General features: G+C 41.7%; 1 protein-coding gene across 2 annotated transcripts in view; it reads right to left on the bottom strand.

Moving 5' to 3' along the window:
• The window catches only part of INO80 (INO80 complex ATPase subunit), a 139,348-nt gene that overhangs the window by 40,881 nt on the left and 76,959 nt on the right, over positions 1-21,508 (bottom strand). For both annotated transcript variants that reach the window (XM_032176234.2, XM_032176235.2), the window contains exons 25-26: positions 9,113-9,253; positions 2,441-2,666 (exon numbers count right to left, since the gene is read on the bottom strand). In XM_032176234.2, the coding sequence (XP_032032125.1) occupies positions 2,441-2,666; positions 9,113-9,253 (367 nt within the window). The remainder of the gene's footprint in view (positions 1-2,440; positions 2,667-9,112; positions 9,254-21,508) is intronic.

Genomic DNA, 21,508 nt, shown 5'->3' with positions numbered 1-21,508 from the left:
TATCTTGTTATCGTGTAGGTGGGGAAGGGTGAAGTGGATGGACTGGACTTCTTTGTACTGCCCTGAAGGAAAATGACTAAGAAGAAACACTTCAGCAACAGCCTTAAAACACTTAAGCAAAATGAACACTATCTCTGATTTGCTGTTGAGCATGCTAAATGGAGAAAATCAGTCTCTAGTATTTGTCCTTAGTAAGATATGCAGGAGAAACAGGTTTCTTTCTCTGAACACACTAGAGTGACTTCTGGGGCTGGTATTTGTTAGCCAAGTTTTTAGCAGTCACTTAAGTTGCACTGGACAAGAGCTCCACCTGTCGCTAAGCAGGACACAGAGACACAAGGAACACACTTCTCTGGAAATCCAGCTGATTCTGCTAAGTCAAACCTGTGCCCACCCCTTCTTTAAAACAGGAGCTTTCTGGATCATTGGGTGTTAAAAATAAATAAAATAAAACAGGAGCTTAAAAAATGTTTAAATGAACAAACCTATCCTACTCTCTTACAAACTTTCCTACAATCCTATAGTACTTTCATTAGATAAAGGTTTTTACCATCCACGGTGTAAGATCCTGTTCAGAGATAAAAAGAATGTAGCCTATGGCAGTAAAATTAGGGCAAAAGATTAAATAATATCTCCTTTTTCCAAGGAAAGGGGACTTTTGAAGTGATTGTACATCTTTCTGGTGAAACATGGAGAAGAAAAGGTGTGAAACCCAGAAGATTTTGGTCAGTCTCTCAAGGAATATGGAAGCAACCCTTCTCAGGGAAAGAGAAAATGTAAAAGTATAAAGGAAAGAGAGATGAAATAAGGGTTCCGGTGAGACACCCCCAACCCCCGCCCTGTCCCAGCTAGTCTACAGAGCACAATGGGGTGAGGAGCTGGTTGGTTCTCACAGTAAACAGCCAGTGAGGCTGGTGCTTTTTATCGATGCAAAAAGAACTCAGACACTTCCTGCTATTTAAACAAGGTCCATTTTTCTTTCAAAGAACAGGAAAAGCCACAAGAGATTCCCACAACGCCAGCAATAAGCCATCTACTCCTGTAATGGGAACTTAAGATCCAGAACGAAGAAGGGAGAAAAAAGAAGTAAGGTGCTATCTTGCTTCTTTCAATAACAGTGCTCATCTCTTGCCTGGGATTCTGTAGTTTCCTTACAGGCTTGCTTTACACTTAGGTCCCCCTCCCTGATTTTCAAACAATATATTTCCACTCACTGCTTTCATGTGCTTTAAGTCAGCTACAAGGCCATGTGTAATACTGCTTTCAGATACCCAGAAAGACATCTTGGAGTTCTCAAAGCACTAACAGGCTGGGGCAAACCCCTTGACACTTGACAAAGTTAAAATAAAGTGGAAAAACCAGGCCTTACACACTGGAATCCAGTTATCTCTTAAGAGACAGAAGAAGACCTCTGTTGAATGCTTAGCTCTAGTTTATTTCCATTACATGCCAGTAAAAGGGATATAGTCGGCTGGGCGCGGTGGCTCACGCCTGTAATCCCAGCACTTTGGGAGGCTGAGGCAGGCAGATCACGAGGTCAGGAGATCGAGACCATCCTGGCTAACATGGTGAAACCCCATGTCTACTAAAAACACAAAAAATTAGCCGGGCGTGGTGGTGGGTGCCTGTAGTCCCAGCTACTTGGGAGGCTGAGGCAGGAGAATGGCTTGAACCCAGGAGGCGGGGCTTGCAGTGAGCTGAGATCGCACCACTGCATTCCAGCCTGGGCGATAGAGCGGGACTCCATCTCAAAAAAAAAAAAAAAAAAAAAAGGAATATAGTCAAAATGTCAGAGATTTTGGACAACCAAAACTAACACTATAGCTCCAAGCTACCATTCCAGTTTGCCTGCAGGTGTAAGCAAAGAACGTGAGCCTATGAATTATCTGTGTTCAGTTTCCTTAAAAGTAGTCTCACTAAGGCAAAGATGAAAACCTAGTTTCCTTTCAGCCCCCGACTTTGACCCTAGGGGATCTGGGAATCCGCTAGCATTTTGGCATAGAATGCACTGTTTTTCCTCTTGTTATCATTCAGATCTCTAGTGCTTCATGTAGGACACTGTTTATGCTATTTAAACGAGGCTTTCTGTGAGTGACAACATTCTCATTCATTCCACTGGCAATGGCACAAGACAACCATACTCATTCAACCTAGAGCCTTTCCTACTAAGATTATTTCTACCTTTTTTTTTAAGGGTGGCATTTCTTTCTCAGCTGTAAGCATGTCAAAGGAGTGTATTTAAGCACAAATCTAAAAACATTTCTCTCTCCCCTCATCATAAATTACTAATATTCTTGCCTATAAATTACTAAGGCCAAAAAAAGGAAGTAGAAACCTCAAGAACAGTAAATTCCAAATATCTGAAAGGACCACAAGGAGAGAACCCTGGTTCTCCCCTTGCCAAAGTGAGGAACATATTCCAAGAGGATTGAGAACTCACCTGGAATCCTGATGAAAGACCAGCCATTCTGAGGCCTGATGCTCCACAGACCTCCAGCTGGCTCTGGGAAGAACTGTGATCGTCTATTTAGCCAGTCTGCAGCCAGTTCAGGGGCCCCATTCAACAAACACTGCTTGGCTGCCAGACTCCCTCCTTCCTTCAGAACTCGCCTTTCATATTCTGCACTTCGGTCATTGCAGTAAGAATCCAATGGCACTGCGGTAACCTGCAGTTAAAGATTCACATGAAGATGGCTCTTTCACATTGTCCATACACACTATGCCTTTTGGGAACTTCAACTCTGAAATCAGACTAATGTGGATAGTTCTTGGACTAGTGGTTTTAAATATCTGTTCTGGCACACTAAGCTGTCCCTAATGAATGACTTAGTGAGCTTTTCCAGATAAAAAGCCAACCTCTTATAACATGAATCCTGCAAACAAACTAAAGATCCAAAGAAAGCTGGAGTTTGCAGATAAACGAGGATACCAGGTCAGCAATAACTCTATTATATGCATATATATCTGATCGTTTTGCCACCTCCCTTCACTGCTAGATATTGTTCTTGGCAAAGTTCTCTTAACCATACGCATGATGGTGATGCCAGAAAGGGAGCTGCAGCTAGTCAGACTTCATTTAAAAACTACAGAATATTGGCCTGACATATTTGAAGTCATCTTTAATGCTTTTGTGGCAAAGCTCCCAAATTTATCAACAGCTTTCTCCTCTTCCCTAACCAGGTTGCTGACTGACAAACCTAATGAAAGAAAAACTTTCTTGCAGGCCATAAACTGGGGAAGGGGGAGTGGTGAGGCAGGGGAAGGTAGGGAAGCAATTGCCAGACAGTAGCAGATTCGTTTCCTGGCTTGGCCAAAGGCTATACACAAATTCTTCTCTCAATACAAGGTATAACCAAACAACACTCAGCTGCTGCTCACTCAATGCAGTAGAGGGCTCCTGCCAATTCAGAAACACAGATTTTATCCTTCTTTGGCTATCTGGGCTTATTCCTACTCTAATAGGCAGTATTCAGATACCTGTGAAGTCAACTGGTAAGGAACTTGTTGAAGATGACAAGGCTAGCTTTTGTTAAAATGTGGAGGCTGTGATTATCTGTCAAGCCCATGTTGACAAAAATGCTGAAAGCCCATTTCAGGTTGAATATCCCTAATCTGAAAATCTAAAATCCAAAATGCTCCAAAATCTAAAATTTTGAGTGCCTACATGATGCACTAAGGAAATGCTCATTGGAGCATTTTGGGTTTGGGATTTTTGGATGAGAGATACTCAATCTGCATACGCAGAATTTGCTCAGAAGAACCCTAGAGCTAAACTAAGACATGGGGAGAAACAGGGTATGAGAAGCATGGGCCACAGCATAGGGGAGATCAGAACATAAAACACAGGCTGTATCTAGTTAGGTAGTTCTATCATTTCGTGGAAGTTAGGCACCGAGGGAACTTGATCTTGCTATTAACTTTTCTCTTTTTGTGTTGATCAAGCTTTAGGGAAATGGCGGTCAAGTTTTGGTATGCATAAGGACCTCCTTTGAAGCGGATCAAAAGTGTACATTTTGAATCAGAAGAACTGAGGGAGGGGCCAACAGATCTATGTTTTTGACAAGCACCCCAGCATCCCAAGCTGAACCTTGAGAAATACTGCCTTGAGGCATATAAACAGCTGACCATGGGCTGTAGGTGCCTCTGGAGGGTACCAACGTGACAGAAAGAGCATCATTTACCAATAACCAGAGAATACTCTGGCTTGCAGATGAAGCTGAACTGAGTTTGCTAGGGAGCAGTGCCATCTATGGTCCAGATGCAAAACTACAGAGGGTCACAGCAAACTGGGCCTGGAGTTCCAAAACCAGTTCACAACAAAAATAGTTTATCCAAACAGTACTAGAATCTCGTATCACCTTTATCCTCTCCAGAAGGAACTTGTTTTCGGCTGAGTGTGGTGGCTCACATCTGTAATCCCAGCACTTTGGAAGGCCGAGGTGGCAGATCGCTTAAGGTCAGGAGTTCGAGACTAGCCTGGCCAAGATGGCAAAACCCCATCTCTACGAAAAATACAAAAATTAGCCTGGCATGGTGGCGTTCACCTGTAATCCCAGACAGTTGGGAGGCTGAGGCACAAGAATGGCTTGAACCTAGGAGGCAGATGTTGCAATGAGCCAAGACTGTGCCACTGCACTCCAGCCTGGGCAACAGGGTGACAGACTGTCTCAAAAAAAAAAAAAAAGTTAAAAAAAGAAGGAACTTGTTTTCTTGCTTCCAACTTATTCATTTTTCCCACTAATACATGAGCATGGGCAAATAAATATGGACCAAAAGAAAGCAAATAAATACAGGAATACAAAGCAGGTGGATAAAAATTGGGTCTCTCTCCCTTCTATGACTTGACATGGCAGTATCCCAGCAGATCGTGGGTGAGAGCAAATATCTCCCATATAGGATGTGTGTTGCAGACCTGCAAAATTAATAGCAGCTATACTTCTATAAAAAGTTTAAAAAGTAATAGTCTAGACTATAGAAATATGACCAGCTGTATATGTCTTGAACAGCATGCATACTCTTAGATGAGTAAAGCATATTTAGTCTTCCCTAGTAAGACTAAAGCACGGTGGCTCACACCTGTAATCCCAGCACTTTGGGAGGCCAAGGTGAGTGAATCACCTGAGGTCAGGAGTTCGAGACTGGCCTGGCCAACATGGTGAAACCCCGTCTCTACTAAAAATACAAAAATTAGCTGGGCATGGTGGTGCCTGCCTGTAATCTCTGCTACTCGGGAGGCTGAGGTGGGAGAATCACTTGAATCCAAGAAGTGGAGGTTACAGTGAGCTGAGATTGTGCCACTGCACTCCAGCCTGGGTGACAGAGTGAGACTCTGTCTCAAAAAAACAACAACAACAACAAAAAGAAACAAAACAAAAAACAAAAACAAAAAACTCATACAGACCAATTTTTATACTCACAGATAACCATTTTGATAAAGCAGAACTTCTATTGGAATTATACATAAAGACTCTGGGCTCATATTCTCAAGATGAAGAGCCAAAAGCTAGAATCTCAGCATGAAAGAACAGAGAAACAGGAAGAATGGTTTTTCTGCCTGGGATTCATTTCTAGGCACTGTTATAGTTTAAAAACAAAACAACTTTTTCCAGTCATAAACTTTCATCTATTTTTCAGTTTTCATTTTGATGATACCCTTTCAGGTCCAGGACTGAATGCTTAGAGGTTTGCAAGACACTGTTCTTAGTGAAATATTTTTCAATGTTTTGAGAGGCTTTTTTGGCCAGGAGCCCGGGATCAAGATATTAATATATTCAGAACATACAATGTCATGCTGTAAGTATGTAAGCAATGTACTTATGGAGCCAAAAGAGGGCAAAAATGTCCAATCTACTTAGAATAAATCCTGCTTTCTAAGTCAGCTGTATCCCAGACAGCCTCCCCCTATTCTGCTAACCCCAAGTGACCTCCTGATTTGATCAGAAGCAGGGGAGATGAAGCATGACGTATCGTTCTTCCCTCCCTACAAAAAATGCATACTCCCTCTCGTCCTACAGGGGCTAACCCCTTTCTTGCTTCATTAACCTCTGAAACTACAGTACCTTCAGGGGCTGCCTCCTTAAGCGTTCAGCGCGTCCTTCCTGAGGACATGTATGTTTCTGCTCCAGCTGAAGGAAGCGTAACCGCTCCAAGTGCTACAGTATTTTGGTAAGAAGAATTCCTAGGGCCTTAATTTATTAACCCTGCAGAATTATTTCCTCAGCTAATGATAAAACAGCTCCTATAATTCCTTCCATAGTGGCACAGTTCTTCCTGAACTGACCCTCAAGTTTTCATAGCATGTGCTAGAGAAATTAATTTGCCTAATTCACGGCCAGGGTTGGCTTCAAAGGACATCAGTTTCTCTCTCCCCAATACGGATGGGTTAGAAGTCAATGTAAGATAATCAGGGTATCTCATGAAATTTTGCCTTATTCACTGATCTGAATCCCTAGGAATGATCTGAAAGGTAAAAGTTGTAGATCTGTTTATGAAATAGAGATACCTAAACTCTTCTTCCTGTCCTCCTAATCATGGTGTAATTACTCCCATTTTCAGGTTTAGCACATAATATGTAAAGAAACTCTACAAACATGGGAGGGGCCAAGTGGGAAAGGAGCACCCTTTCAGCCAAACGATAAAAGCTTTCTCCTGCTCCCTGCTTGCCAACACATGTTCACAGCAATTAGAGTTTTCCTCAAGCTACATTTCCTTTTCTTGAGAGAAACAGCAGCAGCAGGCATGGTAGCTGGGATTTCTGGCTCCTCTAAAAACAATACTGAAGTAGTATAGATGGGGCATGTATGTGTGAGAGACTGAGACTGTTAGATATTTGGGGAGCTCCAAGTGGTAACAAATGAAGAACTTTCAGGTCAACAAACAAATACAATTACAGGCCAAGACAGCTCATCTTTATTGGCTCTTTAAACACTGGGAACAGGCTGGGCGCTGTGGCTCAGGCCTGTAATCCCAGCACTTTGGGAGGCTTAGGCAGGGGGATCACATGAGGTCAGGAGTTCGAGCCCAGCCTGGCTAAAATGGTGAAACCCTGTCTCTACTAAAAATACAAAAATGAGCTGGGCGTGATGGCATGCGCCTGTAATCCCAGCTACTTGGAGGGCTGAGGCACAAGAATTGCTTGAACCTGGGAGACGAAGGCTGTATTCAACCAAGATTGTGTCACTGCACTCCAGCCTGGGTGACAGAGCAAGGCTCCATCTCAAAAAAATAAACAAAAACAAAAACAAAAAAACCCAACAACCAAAAAACAAAAAACAAAACACTGGGAACAGGTGAAGTTAAAAAGACTTGATGTGCCTCTCTTGGAAATCTAAACTTCCTCTTATTAGGTCTCTTGGTATACACCTATCATACTAAGAGAACAAAACCAACCACACAACCGTGAAAGACTGAAGACTGCCTTCCATGGAAGCTCTTGGCTTTAAATGCTTCCTAGAAAAAGTGCATTTCCCTGCATTAACTTAAGCTTCTGAGACCAAGAATACTTTGGAAGAACAGGGTATGTACAAAATCCAAATACTTTCTGGATAGCTAGTATAAACCAAACAAAGTTGATAGTGACAAGGGAATTAAACTCATATAGCACAGGAGCAGCAGAGAGAAATCTAGGCAGGCAGGAGTCAACAGGACTCATCATCTTTCTAGGGGTCCCCTGTCAGATTCTTTTGATAAACTGAATAAAGAACGCAAGCTAATAAAAAAATAATGGTAGAAAAATATTAACAAGGAAGACAGAAAAGGCTCCTCCTTCTTTGAATAGAACTGTGAAAACAGGCCGGGCACGGTGGCTCACACCTGTGATCCCAGCACTTCGGGAGGCCAAGACAGGCAGATAGCTTGAACTCAGGAGTTGGAGAATAGCCTGGGCGACATGACAAAACCTCGTCTTTACAAAAAATTTAAAAAGTAGCCAGGAGCGGTGGTGCGCACCTGTAGTCCCAGCTACTTGGGAGGCTGAGGTGGGAGGATCACTTGAGCCCAGAAGGTTGAGGTTGCAGTGAGCTGTCATCCCACGGCACTACAGGCCAGGTGACAGAGTGAGACCCTGTCTCAAAAACATTAAAAAAAACAAACAAAGAAAAAAGAACAACAAACCTGTAAAAACAGTACACTTGCTAAGATGAGTGGAGAAACAAGAGAAAAACATAGAAGGGTAAGAAATGTCAACCTCTTAGAACTTCCTGGCTAACTGAAAGTTGCCTCTTGGAGCAAAAAAAAAACTGAGAATACAGAAATTCATTCTTGGCTCTAACCACAGAACCTGGCCACAGTTCAATTATTTCCCTTCTTCATAGATCTTTTCTCTGGCTCTGATCAACATGGATAAAAAAGAGGATGGAAGATGTAGGCAAAGTAAACAACCCCAGTGTGCCAATTAAAGCCTTTCCAGCAATGCTTGTCAGCAACGGCAAGAGTGCTCTATTTTGATAAACAGGGTATTAGGAAGGATGCAGACAACTGCTAAAGTTGAAACCACAATAGAAAGTAAGCCCAATCTGCAAACAACAGTGGACAAATGGTGAATAGCAAAGAAGATACAACAGTCACTTTTCAGATGGAACAGACACGTGAATGACAGTCCATGTGAGGCTGCTTTGGAAAGCAAGAAAACACAACACTGAGAAGGTTCTTGATGCTGGAGTGTTACGTTTCCTTTTGTTATTTGGAGACTGTACTGAGGTGATATGACTGGATCAAATCTCCCCCAATCCTTACCAATCTGACGCCCTCTCATGAAAACCCTCAAAAACCTCAACACAGGTGACAAATGGCTCTCTCGCCCCGATCCTGCTATTGGGTGATATATATTCTACCTGATAGATGGTTTATTCCCACCATAGTTTAGAGCCCCTGACTAAATAAAAAGAAGCTATCTACCACACAACTATTCTTAAATCAACAAATGAAGGTGAATGTAAGTGTTGTCTGGGGCAAGCTAGAATCACAAATGCCCATATTTTAAAATACTAGAATTTATATGTTTCTTAAAGTCCAAATAGTTTAAAACAATTCCGTTTAAGAAATAAATCCCTTAAAAATTGGTTTATTTCTCCTATTACCATCTATTTCATCTCTTCCCTCCTGGAGCACTTACTCGTGGACTGGCCACACACAAAAAAGATGGCAGCTCAGTGAGCAGGCAGCGACGCAGCGAGGAGGTAGCTGATCTCCGCTGATGGACGACCTGGTCTGAGTAGCCACTCACTGCTTTACAGTGGCTGCTGAAAACAAGAGACTGCAAAATAAAAATGCAAATGAGTGCCAATTATAATTATGTTTAATGTAAGCAAAATGAAAAAAAAAAGCCACATATTAAACATCTAACTTTCAGAGCTTTCTTCCCTGTAAATACTATTAATTCTAATAAACAGCCACTAATTAGAACCAAGTATATAATACAGTTGAAGCCCATGTTAATTTCAAAATGTGGTTTTATTAATATACCTTAAACAACTGTCATTTATAATTCTACCTTTTTCTGGAAGAGATATTGTTAAATCAAAAACAGGCACAGCAAAACTTCATTAGACAAATCACTTGTAAGGGAATGTCAGGGGAAGTTTGGTTCATCTGTTGCACTGTGGATGCAAACTCACGTCTTGTGTTGAAAACAATGATGACCAACACAATTTCCTTCTAAATTTTTTTTTTTTTTTTTTGAGACACAGTCTTGCTCTGTCACCTAGGCTGGAGTACAGTGGCATGATCTCAGCTCACTGCAACCTCCACCTCCCAGGTTCAAGCTATTCTCATGCCTCAGCCTCCTGAGTAGTTGCGACTACAGGCGTGCACCACCACACCTGGCAAATTTTTGCATTTTTGGTTGAGACAGGGTTTCACCATGTTGGCCAGGCTAGTCTTGAACTCCTGACCTCAGGTGATCCGCCCACCTCGGCCTCCCAAAGTGCTGGGATTACATGCGTGAGCCACTGCACCTGGCAATTTCCTTCTAAATTTTTCTTTAAGGCAGTTTAGCATCATTAGTTTTCTTATTAATTTATTCAGAGTAATCAATACAAGGGGTCAGTAACAGGAAATTGTATCTCTTTAGTGCCTCTGAAAACCATTTAAAATATATTTATTGTTCACTTATGTTGTTGTATCAAAAATGTATTTTAGGCCGGGATCACCTTTAGGTGATCACCTGAGGTCAGGGGTTTGAGACTAGCCTGGCCAACATGGCGAAACCCTGTCTCTACTAAAAATACAGAAATTAGCCAGCATGGTGGCGGGTGCCTGTAATCTCAGCTACTCAGGAGGCTGAGGCAGGGGAATCATTTGAACCCAGGAGGCGGAGGTTGCAGTGAGCTGAGATCGTGCCATTGCACTCCAGCTGGGTGAAAGAGTGAAATTCTGTCTCACACACAAAAAAATTGTATTTTAATAGACTTCATAACTCATGTTAAAGCTTCAGGTCACAGCCAGTCATATGAAAGATTTTAAGTATGAAATGTTCACATACAAATCATTACTCAGTGGGACATGGTGTTCTATATCAGAAATGCATAAGTTCCTACTTCAGTATGTTATTGGTTTTATCTTTGGATCTGCATTCTTATTTGTTTTACTGATATCTCAATAAGGCAGGTTGATGACCAAAATAACCATATAGATGAAGATAACATACAAGGCAGTCTAATTTACACATTGTTGTAAGGTCAAGAATACAAACTGCAAGATCAGAACAGCAACCTGGATCCTCTGTAAGAGAATAATAGTTATAATACCAGTATCAAATCACTCTGAGGATAATTTGTTCAGCTCATATTCTGCTCTTCCACTTATACAGCTTTATTTTCCACAGGGCTTAAATCTCTGTAAGGAAATGGGTTCTTAAGGCTCATAGTTTGAAAGCAGTGATCTCAAGTTGTCTAATACGACATATGCATTGTTATCTGTTTCCTTAAACCAATCAGCATCTTCTCAATAACTGTCATCAACAATTTGAAGACTACAGCTATTTTCCAGGATAGATGGGCTGTCTTTAGGTGGTTTCTAACTACAGACTACACAAGTGTTTACAACATTTGATATACTTCCCAAAGAAGAATTTTAACATTCTGACATCTTTTCAATAACATCTGTGTTCCCATCTTGATTTTGGGTAAGCATCTCTGTTGAAGTTCATTATCTCTCTACATTTTTATGCCCATTATCACTTGAATGTCTAACATGAGGATCGTTACAAAGATTAGTAGGCTAGGTGTCAGACTGTTCTTCCAATACTGAATAATTAGGAGGAAAAAGGTAAAAAGATGTAGCCATGTTTTTTGTTTGTTTCCTGAAAGTGCATTCCTGACATCAGCAGTAGCCCATCTTGCTCCCTCACTGGGGTGGAGAGATGACAAGTCTAGCAACTTCTGCTCATCACGGCCAGCTAAGTAGTAGTTCAGGGCTGCCAGCTGGGACATCCACTGTCAATCAGACCATTCCTGGGCAGATGGCTGAGGCAGCAGCAGTAGCTGACCTAAACACTTCTGAATTCTAACTTCTACAGACCAGTAACTAAATAATGTCTCTGTCAGGGATCACATTAATTCATCTTCATTTTGAGTATTCTAAAATTCAAAATTCAACAGAAATCTGTTTCTTACTTTGTTCCAATAATATAAAGGTAGAAAATAAAGAATGAACATTTCCTCCAATTATCTTCTCTTCAGCACTGTAGTTATTACTAAGAAAAGAATACAACTCACCATAGGGAGTTCTTTTAACAAAGCACATTATTTGTTCTTACCTTTCTGGAAAAAGTCTGACTAGCAATAATTCTATTCCCAGGGGTGGTCATTCCCAAATTAGAACACATTCATTTATTTTTATTTTTGGGACAGAGTCTCTCTCTGTCACCCAGGCTGGAGTGCAGTGGCACGATCTCGGCTCACTGCAACCTCTGCCTTCCCAGGTTCAAGCGATTGTCCCACCTCAGCCTCCCCAGGTTCAAGCGATTGTCCCACCTCAGCCTCCTGAGTAGGTGGGCCTACAGGTGTGCACCACCAGGCCTTTAATTTTTGTATTTTTAGTAGTGATGGGGTTTCGCCATGTTGGCCAGGCTGGTCTCGAACTCCTGGCCACAAGTGATCCCCTCTCCTCGGCCTCCCAAAGTGCTGAGATTATAGGCATGAGCCACCACACCTGGCCAACATTCACTTATTTTATTTTATTTTATTTTTTTGGAGACAGAGTCTCGCTCTGTAGCCCAGGCTGGAGCGCAGTGGTGTGATCGTATCTCACTGCAGCCTCCGCCTCCAGGGTTCAAGCAATTCTCCTGCCTCAGCCTCCCGAGTAGCTGGGATTACAGGTGTAGGCCACCATGCCTGGCTAATTTTTGTATTTTCAGTAGAGACGGGGTTTCACCATATTGGCCCGGCTGATCTCAAACTCCTGACCTCATGATCCGTCCACCTTGGCCTCCCAAAGTGCTGGGATTACAGGCGTGAGCCACTGCGCCCAGCTCATTCACTTATTTTTTGTGAGCTGGGTTAAAATAGTATTCTCATTGAAGTTGCTAAGTCAAGGTGATGTACAGCTTTCTGATTCCAGGTTTTAAAAAATAATAACCATGTTCAAAATGCTCAACATATAGCCTCAGCTTTAGAGAAACCCTGACTACCCCTAGAATGTTTTACCCAATATATACTTTTCTAGATTCTTTTCTCTTAACATTAGTTCCATCAAATCTGGTTTAGTATATGTGGACCTTGGTACCACCACACTACCCAATTTCCCTTCACGTAGCAACATGAACTGCTAGACATTGCTAGATATAGAAAAATGTATGCCTGACATGGAAGAATACAAAGAATACCTTAAGCAATATTGTGGACAGAAAAGAAAGTTTGTTCATTACTTCTTTAGTCTAACTTGGTCATAAAAGAAAGAAGAAAAGAGATAGAGAAGGGAAGAGGGAGAAAGAAGGAAAGGAGGGGAAGGAAAAGAGAGGGAAGGAGGGAGAGAAGAGGGGGAGGAAGGAGAAGGAAGGAAGGAGAAGGGAGGAAGGAAGGAGAAGGGAGGAAGGCAGGGAGGGAGGAAGGCAGGGAGGGAGGAAGCGACGGAGAATGCCATACTATGGGGAATTTGACTTGGTTTTCACATGGTTACAGCTTTTGCTATTCTTTTGTCCCTTTCTTATGCTCTTAAATGTCTCATTACCCTGGAAGCACTGGCAGCTGTGTGCGTCTTGCCGCCAGGACTATAATATGCACACAGTAGTGAAGTTAGGCTTTTCTGAAGACTCTTTTCGCACCATACAGAAGTCTCAAGTGAAAATAAGTAGGCCAGGATGACAGGCTCCACAGCTGCATACTCCTTGCCACAGCACAGCACAGCAAGGCACAGCACAGCACAGAAAACACACAGATATTTTTCCCTCAGACCTAGACTTACTCATTTAATAAGAGGTCATGCTTTCGCACTACATGTTTTATTTAAAATTAAAAATGCTTATGTTAAAAATTTAGGTCTCCATTACTCATAATTAGCTTTCTACATCTTTTCTTAAAGAGTATGTCAAATTTAGATACAGAGGAAAAAGTTTCACTTTAAATCAAACAGCACAGTGTTGATAAATCAGCTCTTAGATTACATGGATTCTATTTTCATGGATATTTTAAGCATCCAAACAAAAAGGGGGAAAATTAATGCAGAGAAACACAATAGTTTCCCAGAGCTTTCCATAAGGGGCATTTGCAGCACTCACGATCTCAGGAAATGATGATATAGATACAGGTACTGTAGCTGAAAACTAACATTTAGTGGAAGAGTTTTTGAAAACTTCCTGTTTGGGGGGTGAATCTTCAATCAATAGCCTGTCAAAAAACTCTAAGGATTTAATACAGAATAGTGTTTAAAACTTCAACACATGCCACTCTTTTCAAAACAACTATATGTTTAGAACCTTTGTGTATTTTAAATTGCAAAATCTGAAATGCCCCCAATTTTTATGAGTCGCTTGACTCACTAGAACTGTAGAGTACATAAAATGTTCAGGCCGGGCATGGTGGCTCATTCCTGTAATCCCAGCACTCTGGGCGGCTGAGGAGGGCAGATCACAAGGTCAGGAGTTCGAGACCAGCCTGGCCAACATAATGAAACCCTATCTCTACTACAAACACAAAAATTAGCCAGGTGTGGTGGCATGCGCCTATAGTCCCAGCTACTCAGGAGGCTGAGGCGGGAGAATCGCTTGAACCCAGGAGGTGGAGGTTGCAGTGAGCCAAGACCACACCATTGCACTCCAGCCTGGGTGAAAGAGAGAGACTCCGTCTCAAAAAAAAAAAAAAAAAAAAAAAAAAAAAAAACTTTCAACACATACTATGCATAAGTAGACCATTACCATGACAACAGTTTCAATGAGACAGATAGGAGACAGAATCAATACTGGTACTGTATACTCTGTGTCTGCCAACCATCATTTTTAATTTTTAACATGACATTTAATTGGAATAGACTCAAATCTGTTCTGCCCCAAGAAAGATAACTAAATGGTATATTTACGACAGGCTCTCTTTTTTGTCTTTATTCTTCTAAGCAAAATAAGATTTTCTTTTTCTATCTCTGCTGCCTGAATCAGATTTTTTTTTTTTTTTTTTGGAGACACGATCTCGTTACCCAGGCTGGGGTGCAGTAGTGTGATCATAGCTCACTGTAATCTCAAATTCCTGGACTCAAGTGATTCTCCCACCTCAGCCTCTTTGAGTAGAGAGACAGAGTGAGACCCTGTCTCAAAACAAATAAACAAACAAACAAAATCACACTCTTTATCCACTGCAAAACAGTGTAAGAAAATAACTCTGGCCAGAGGTACCACAGTGCACAGGGAAGGTGTGTGAAAGTTCTGACCCAAATCTATTCCTTCCTGAAATTCTTAACAGCAATGCAGGGTAGAACACAAGAAAATTAAGTAGAATACAGGGAGCCATGCTAGTTTTTGTTCTACAAACATAAGAGAAGGAAATCTCTGAAAAGTATTCACATCAATTAAGAGATTTTTTAAAAACCCCAAACTTAGGCCGGGCGCAGTGGCTCACGCCTGTAATCCCAGTACTCTGGGAGGCCGAGGCGGGCAGATCATGAGGTCAGGAGATCAAGACCATCCTGGCTAACACGGTGAAACCCTATCTCTACTAAAAAAAAAAATACAAAAAAATTAGCCGGGCGTGGTGGTGGGCGCCTGTAGTACCAGCTTCTCGGGAGGCTGAGGTAGGAGAATGGCATGAACCTGGGAGGCAGAGCTTGCAGTGAGCTGAGATGGCACCATTGCACTCCAGTCTGGGCGACAGAGCGAGACTGTCTCAAAACAAAAACAAAAACAAAAACTTTATCCAAAACACCCCTAAGTATCAACTGATCTGTGTCCTTAGCCTAGTTCTTAGCTTCTTGATGTTTATGTATCATCCTGAAGCTAATAATACAAGAATGGCACTTCCTTGGATTCTGTAACAAAAAAATTCATATTTTATCTTCACCGTAGGGTGGGTGAGTGTGAGGGTTTTATAGGCACATTATGGGGTTGGGGGAGGTAAGGAGAAGAGAACTTCTCACTGTTTGGATTCATTCCTTTCCCTGGGGAGTTAAGAGAAGAAGGGGAGGACTGGGTTAGACTGCTGAATATGGCTCAGGTAGTATGTGACCTCACACAACTTACCAAGACCAGTATGACAACATGTAGCTAAGTGAACACTGATCTGTCTCCATAGAGGAAGAAAAACAAAGTCTTTACCTTTATCTGATGATAAGAAGTTGTATTTAGGAGACAGACTACAGGAACAATATCTCTCTTTATAAAACAAATGAAGGCATAGAAGGAAACAGAATGAAAAATTTTCTGCCTTAAGAGGACAAAGCTGAATATGGGAAAATTAACTCAAAACTAACTTGTTAGCTCCAAAGGAGCTTTAGTCTAAAATATTATTTGAATTTCATAAGAGAAAGAATAATGAGACCCCTTCCAACTTTTACATTTCCCCATGTCTCTTCTCAGGTTTGTTGGCCGAAGAATAACCCCAAACTTTTTAAAACTGATCTGGAACATGGAATCTGGGTTCAACTTGCATATTCTTCCATTAAAACCTTGAAACATAATTTGTCTTCCCTGGAGAACTGCTTCTCTTCTGCATTATGTTTCCAAATAACTAAAGTTACATAATCAGAACTAATGTGGAAAATTAAATGAAAATACAGAGCTTGCAATGAAAAGAAAAAAAAATGCTCACAAGGAGTTAAGAGTTTATGAGTAAAGAATCCCTGCTGAAAATGAAACCTCGTTATTATACTATAGTTACTATCTTTCCCAGCTAACATTTGCTGTGAAGAAACACAGGTAACAGAGCACAAGGATAGGGTCCAAAATACTTTCTAGTTGAAAAACTGGTTAAGAACTAGTACTACAGTCAGAACCCATCTACAGTCTAAGCCAGAATCTCAGAACAGGAAATCCGAAACAAATTTCATAATGAAATATCTGATATAATGGGATTAGCATGGAAATAAGGGGCTATGGTAGTTTTATATGGCCACAAATTCCTTGGCCAGGTGTGATGGCTCACACCTAATCCCAGCACTCTGGGAGGCTGAGGAGGGGAATCCCTTGAGACCAAAATCCAAAAATTAGCTGGGTGTAGTGGCATCTGCCTATAGTCCCAGCTACTTGAGAGGCTGAGGTGGGAGGACTGCTTGAGCCCTGAAGGTGGAGGCTGAAGTCAGCCATGACTATACCACTACGCTTTTGCCTGGGTGACAAAGCAAGACTACATCTCTTTTTTTTTTTTTTTTGAGACGGAGTCTCGCTTTGTCACCCAGGCTGGAGTGCAGTGGCGCAATCTCGGCTCACTGCAAGCTCCGCCTCCCGGGTTCACGCCATTCTCCTGCCTCAGCCTCTCCGAGTAGCTGGGTACATCTCTTAAAAAAAGAAAAAAAAAAAAAAAGCCGGGTGCGGTGGCTCACGCCTGTAATCCCAGCACTTTGAGAGGCCGAGGCAGATGGATCACGAGGTAGGGAGATCAAGACCATCCTGGCTAACACGGTGAAACCCCGTCTCTATTAAAAACACAAAAAAATTAGCCGGGCGTGATGGCGGGCGCCTGTAGTCCCAGCTACTCGGGAGGTTGACGGAGGAGAATGGTGTGAAACTGGGAGGTGGAGGTTGCAGTGAGCCAAGATCGCACCACTGCACTCCAATCTAGGGGACAGAGTGAGACTCTGTCTCAAAAAAAAAAAAAAAAAAAAGTCTGGCGCCTTAGCTTACACCTGTAATCTGAGCACTCTGGGAGGCCAAGGTGGGCAGATCATGAGGCCAGGAGTTTGAGACCAGTCTGGCCAACATGGTGAAACCCCATCTCTACTAAAAAAACAAAAACAAAAACAAAAACAAAACAAAACAAAAAACCCTAAAATTAGCTGGGCATGATGGCCCACACCTGTAATCCCAGCTACTCAAGGAGGCTGAGGCAGGAGAATCACTGATCACTGGAACCCAGGAGGCGGAAGTTGCAGTGAGCCGAGATCGCACCACTGCACTCCAGCCTGGGCAACAGAGTGCAACAATCTCTCAAAAAAAAAAAAAAAGAACCACTTAGCTAATCTGCTCCCAAGTTCCCAGCCAACAGAAACAGTGTGAGATATCAAGTGTTTATTGTTTTAATCTCTAGGTTTTAAGATAATATGTTATATTACTACTACTACAGGGGCTAAAATCCATAGTTGAGCTCACTAGCAACCTCTATTGCAAGTTTCTATAGATTCACTTCTCTCTGGTGTTCCTTACTACCCAAGGAACGTGTCACCTCTAGTTCTCAGATCAAATGCAGGGCAAAAATAACTAAGCGCAATAAGATCAATGAATGATCAAACAGATTACCTATCCTGCCCACTTTCCCTAAACCCCTAGAAGTTAGTGCTCTTCACAAAATTCTATTTAAAATATTAAGAGTAAAACTGTACTTTTAATTTTAGGCTAGAAGACATTCCCTCAGATTAATACATACCATGTTCCAAAGATTAGTACCAATGCACCAATATTAGTATTAATATTAATATTGGTGCATTAATACAATGTGCCATTATTCACTAGGTCATTCAGCAAACACTTATTTAACCTTAAAAGTGCCAAAATAACCAGACCACAAAGGGAAGATGAATTATATAAAATGTTCAAACATTTAAATTGGTTTTAGCCAGGCACAGTGGCTCACGACTGTTATCCCAGAACTCTGGGAGGCTGAGGCAGGCCAGTTACTTGAGATCAGGAGTTTGAGATCAGTCTAGCCAACATGGCAATACCCCACCTCTCTACTAAAAATACAAAAATTAGCCAGGTGTGGTGGCAGGTGCCTGTAATCCCAGCTACTCAGGAGGCTGAGGCAAGAGAATTGCTCAAACCCGGGAGGTGGAGGTTGCAGTGAGCCGAGGTCACTCCACTGCACTCCAGCCTGGGCAACAGAGCAAGACTCTGTCTCAAAAAAACAAAACAAAACAAAACAAAAACTAAAAATAGATTGATTTCTCACTTGAAGAAAAAAGGACAAAAAAGAGAGAGAAAGAGAACCACTTAATAGAACCTTTTTTTTTTTAAATGTTAAGCTTAAGGCCGGGCACGATGGCTCAAGCCTATAATCCCAGCACTCTGAGAAGCTGAGGTGGGCAAACTGCCTGAGGTCAGGAGTTCAAGACCAGCCTGGCTAACATGGTGACACTCCATCTCTACTAAAAATACAAAATTAGCTGGGCGTGCTGGCACATGTCTGCAGTCCCAACTACTTGGGAGGCTGAGGCAGGAGAATAGCTTGAACCTAGGAGGCAGAGGTTGCAGTGAGCCAATATCGTGCCACTGCACTCCAGCCTGGGCAACAGAGCAAGATATCATCTCAAAAAAAAATTAATTAATTAAATAAAATAATGTTAAGCTTAGTGTTAGTTGTTCTGGACATTGTAAAACATTCTTTGTGGCAGAGAAATATCTTTCTGTTAATTATACAGCCTGCCAGTATTCACAAGAGTTTTCCATCCTATTAAAAAGTATAGTTGGGCTGGGTGCGGTGGCTCATGCCTGTAATCCCAGCACTTTGCAAGGCCGAGGTGAGAGGATCACTTGAGACCAGGAGTTCGAGACCAGCCTGGCCCACATGGTGAAACCCCACCTCTACTAAAACTACAAAAATTAGCCTGGAGTGGTGGCACACGCCTGTAGTCCTAGCTACTCAAGAGGCTGAGGCAGGAGAATCACTTGAACCCGGAAGGCAGAGGTTGCAGTGAGCCAAGATTGTGCCACTGCACTCTAGCCTGGGCGACAAAGACGCTGTCTCAAAAAAAAAAGTATAATTAACCAACTTGTGCACTCCCACCAAATGCCTCTCTTGCATGTTCTATTATCCTCTTAACTGTCTTCCTCTTCCTTTTTTTCTTTCTTTTTTTTTTTTTTTTTGAGATGGAGTCTTGCTTTGTCGCCCAGGCTGGAGTGCAGTGCCATGATCTCAGCTCACTGCAACCTTCGTCTCCCGTTTTCAAGTGATTCTCCTGCCTCAGCCTCCCTAGTAGCTGGGATTACAGCCACAAGCCACCATGCCTGGCTAGTTTTTTTTTATTTTTAGTAGAGACAGGGTTTTGCCATGTTTGCCAGGCTGGTCTCCTGACCTCAGGTGATCCGCCCACCTCGGCCTCCCAAAGTGCTGGGATTACAGGCGTGAGCTACTGCACCCGACATCTTCTTCCCTTTTCATTGTGAAATCTGTAACTCTTTTCTCTTAAAAAAGTCAACTTTCACTTAAACCAAACTCCCCTTCTGAAATATCTTACTTTTTCTTTTTAACTGTCACACTTCAATACTCATTCTCTACACCTCCTAACCAGGATCTTTCTCCCTAAAAATCCTTACCACTGGGCTTCTGCCTTCTCTTTTCTATCTGTACTCACAATCAAAGAGTTCTTAATCTCACTCTTTAGTTTTTGCTTTAAACTTGATATGGAACTTAAGATTCCCTCTGGATCCTCTCCTGAACTCTGGCTTTTTGAAATAATTTTTCCATCTCCAATGCCCATCCATATCCAAACTGATCAAAGTCCCTTGATTCCTTTTCTATGATCTTTCTGTTAACGACCATTGCTATCGGGTCTTTAGTACCTGACACTTGAAACTTTTGCTTAACATCTTCTTTAACATGGATTGCTGCCTCCATTCTTCCTGATATCACACTCTGAGGTTAATCTTCATAAAATACAAATAACAAAGATCCCAACTGGTTTGATATAATGACTCCGGTGATTTAGCAGCCTTACTGAACCCGCTACCAGAATACTCCTTCTCATGGCTTCACAGTGGCTACCAACATTTGACCCAGAGGAATACAACTTTTAGCATCTGTTGAAGAAAGTAAGACAAATAGGGCTGGGATAACAAGCTTATTATCTAAACCAGCATAGGGTGGCATTCAAAGACTTTCCAAACTTACCCTTCTAGACTCTTCTGTCATTACTGTCCTTTATTTTGGCTCAAATCCTTAACTTGGAATTATGTTCCTCCTATCCAAATCTCTACCACTCAAAATCCAACTTTTTCAAAGTTAGAGACACAGTCTCACTATGTGGCCCAGGCTGGTCTTGCCTCCTGGCTCCAAGCAATCCTCCCACCTCAGGCTCCTAAAGTACTGGGATTAAAGGCATGAGCCAACACCACACCTGGCCTAGATCCAACTTAACAATACTATTTCTATAAAGTGATCTTCTCCCATTCTGAACTCTACCATTAATTATCTACCATTACTCAGTTAATTGTGTAGTATTTAAAAGTCTTATCTTGAACCACATTAAGTGAGTGTGTGTTTTTAAGCATGAGTGCATATTTTCAATATGTGCATGAGTGACCCTTCCAAATACAGCACAGGGATAATGATTGTTAACACTCTGCCTACTGTGGTATGCAGCAGTATGTTTGTAAACAACATTAATTACATATGTTTCTCCTTGCTGGACTGGACTAACATTGGGAAGAGGCTGTTCTGAAGGTAGCCTAGAGCAATGAAAAAAGAAGCACCAGACAATTCCCAAAGATCACAGTCTACACTGGAGATTCATTCAATCGATAAGCATTTACGATATACAAATCCATGCCCCCCATGGACCTTTGAGGTTAAATAATTTAAAAGTTTGAAAAACAATGTACAGTATGTAAAACACAGGAATATCTTCTATAGTAAACATTGAGTCTCCCCTCTATCACCATTCCCTATTCAAATAAACTGTTCATATCAGTGGTTTCCAAGGTAGGCACACATAAACTTCACAATGTAAATATTAATATGTTAGTACATGTATATAATTTAAAACAAAATAGCATACAGACATTGGAGAAATAGAGTAAGAATGTTGTTATTACAGGGGTACATAACCAAAACATTTGGAGACTACTGACCTATACTACCTAGACTGCTAAAAAGAGGTGAGATTAAAATAAGATTTAGCCGAGCACATGGGCTCACAACTGTAATCCCAGCACTTTGGG

This window comes from Hylobates moloch, unplaced genomic scaffold, assembly GCF_009828535.3.
Source record: "Hylobates moloch isolate HMO894 unplaced genomic scaffold, HMol_V3 SCAFFOLD_14, whole genome shotgun sequence".
NCBI lineage: Eukaryota > Metazoa > Chordata > Mammalia > Primates > Hylobatidae > Hylobates > Hylobates moloch.
Note: the sequence above shows the minus strand (reverse complement) of the source record. Positions and strands in the feature narration are given on the sequence as shown.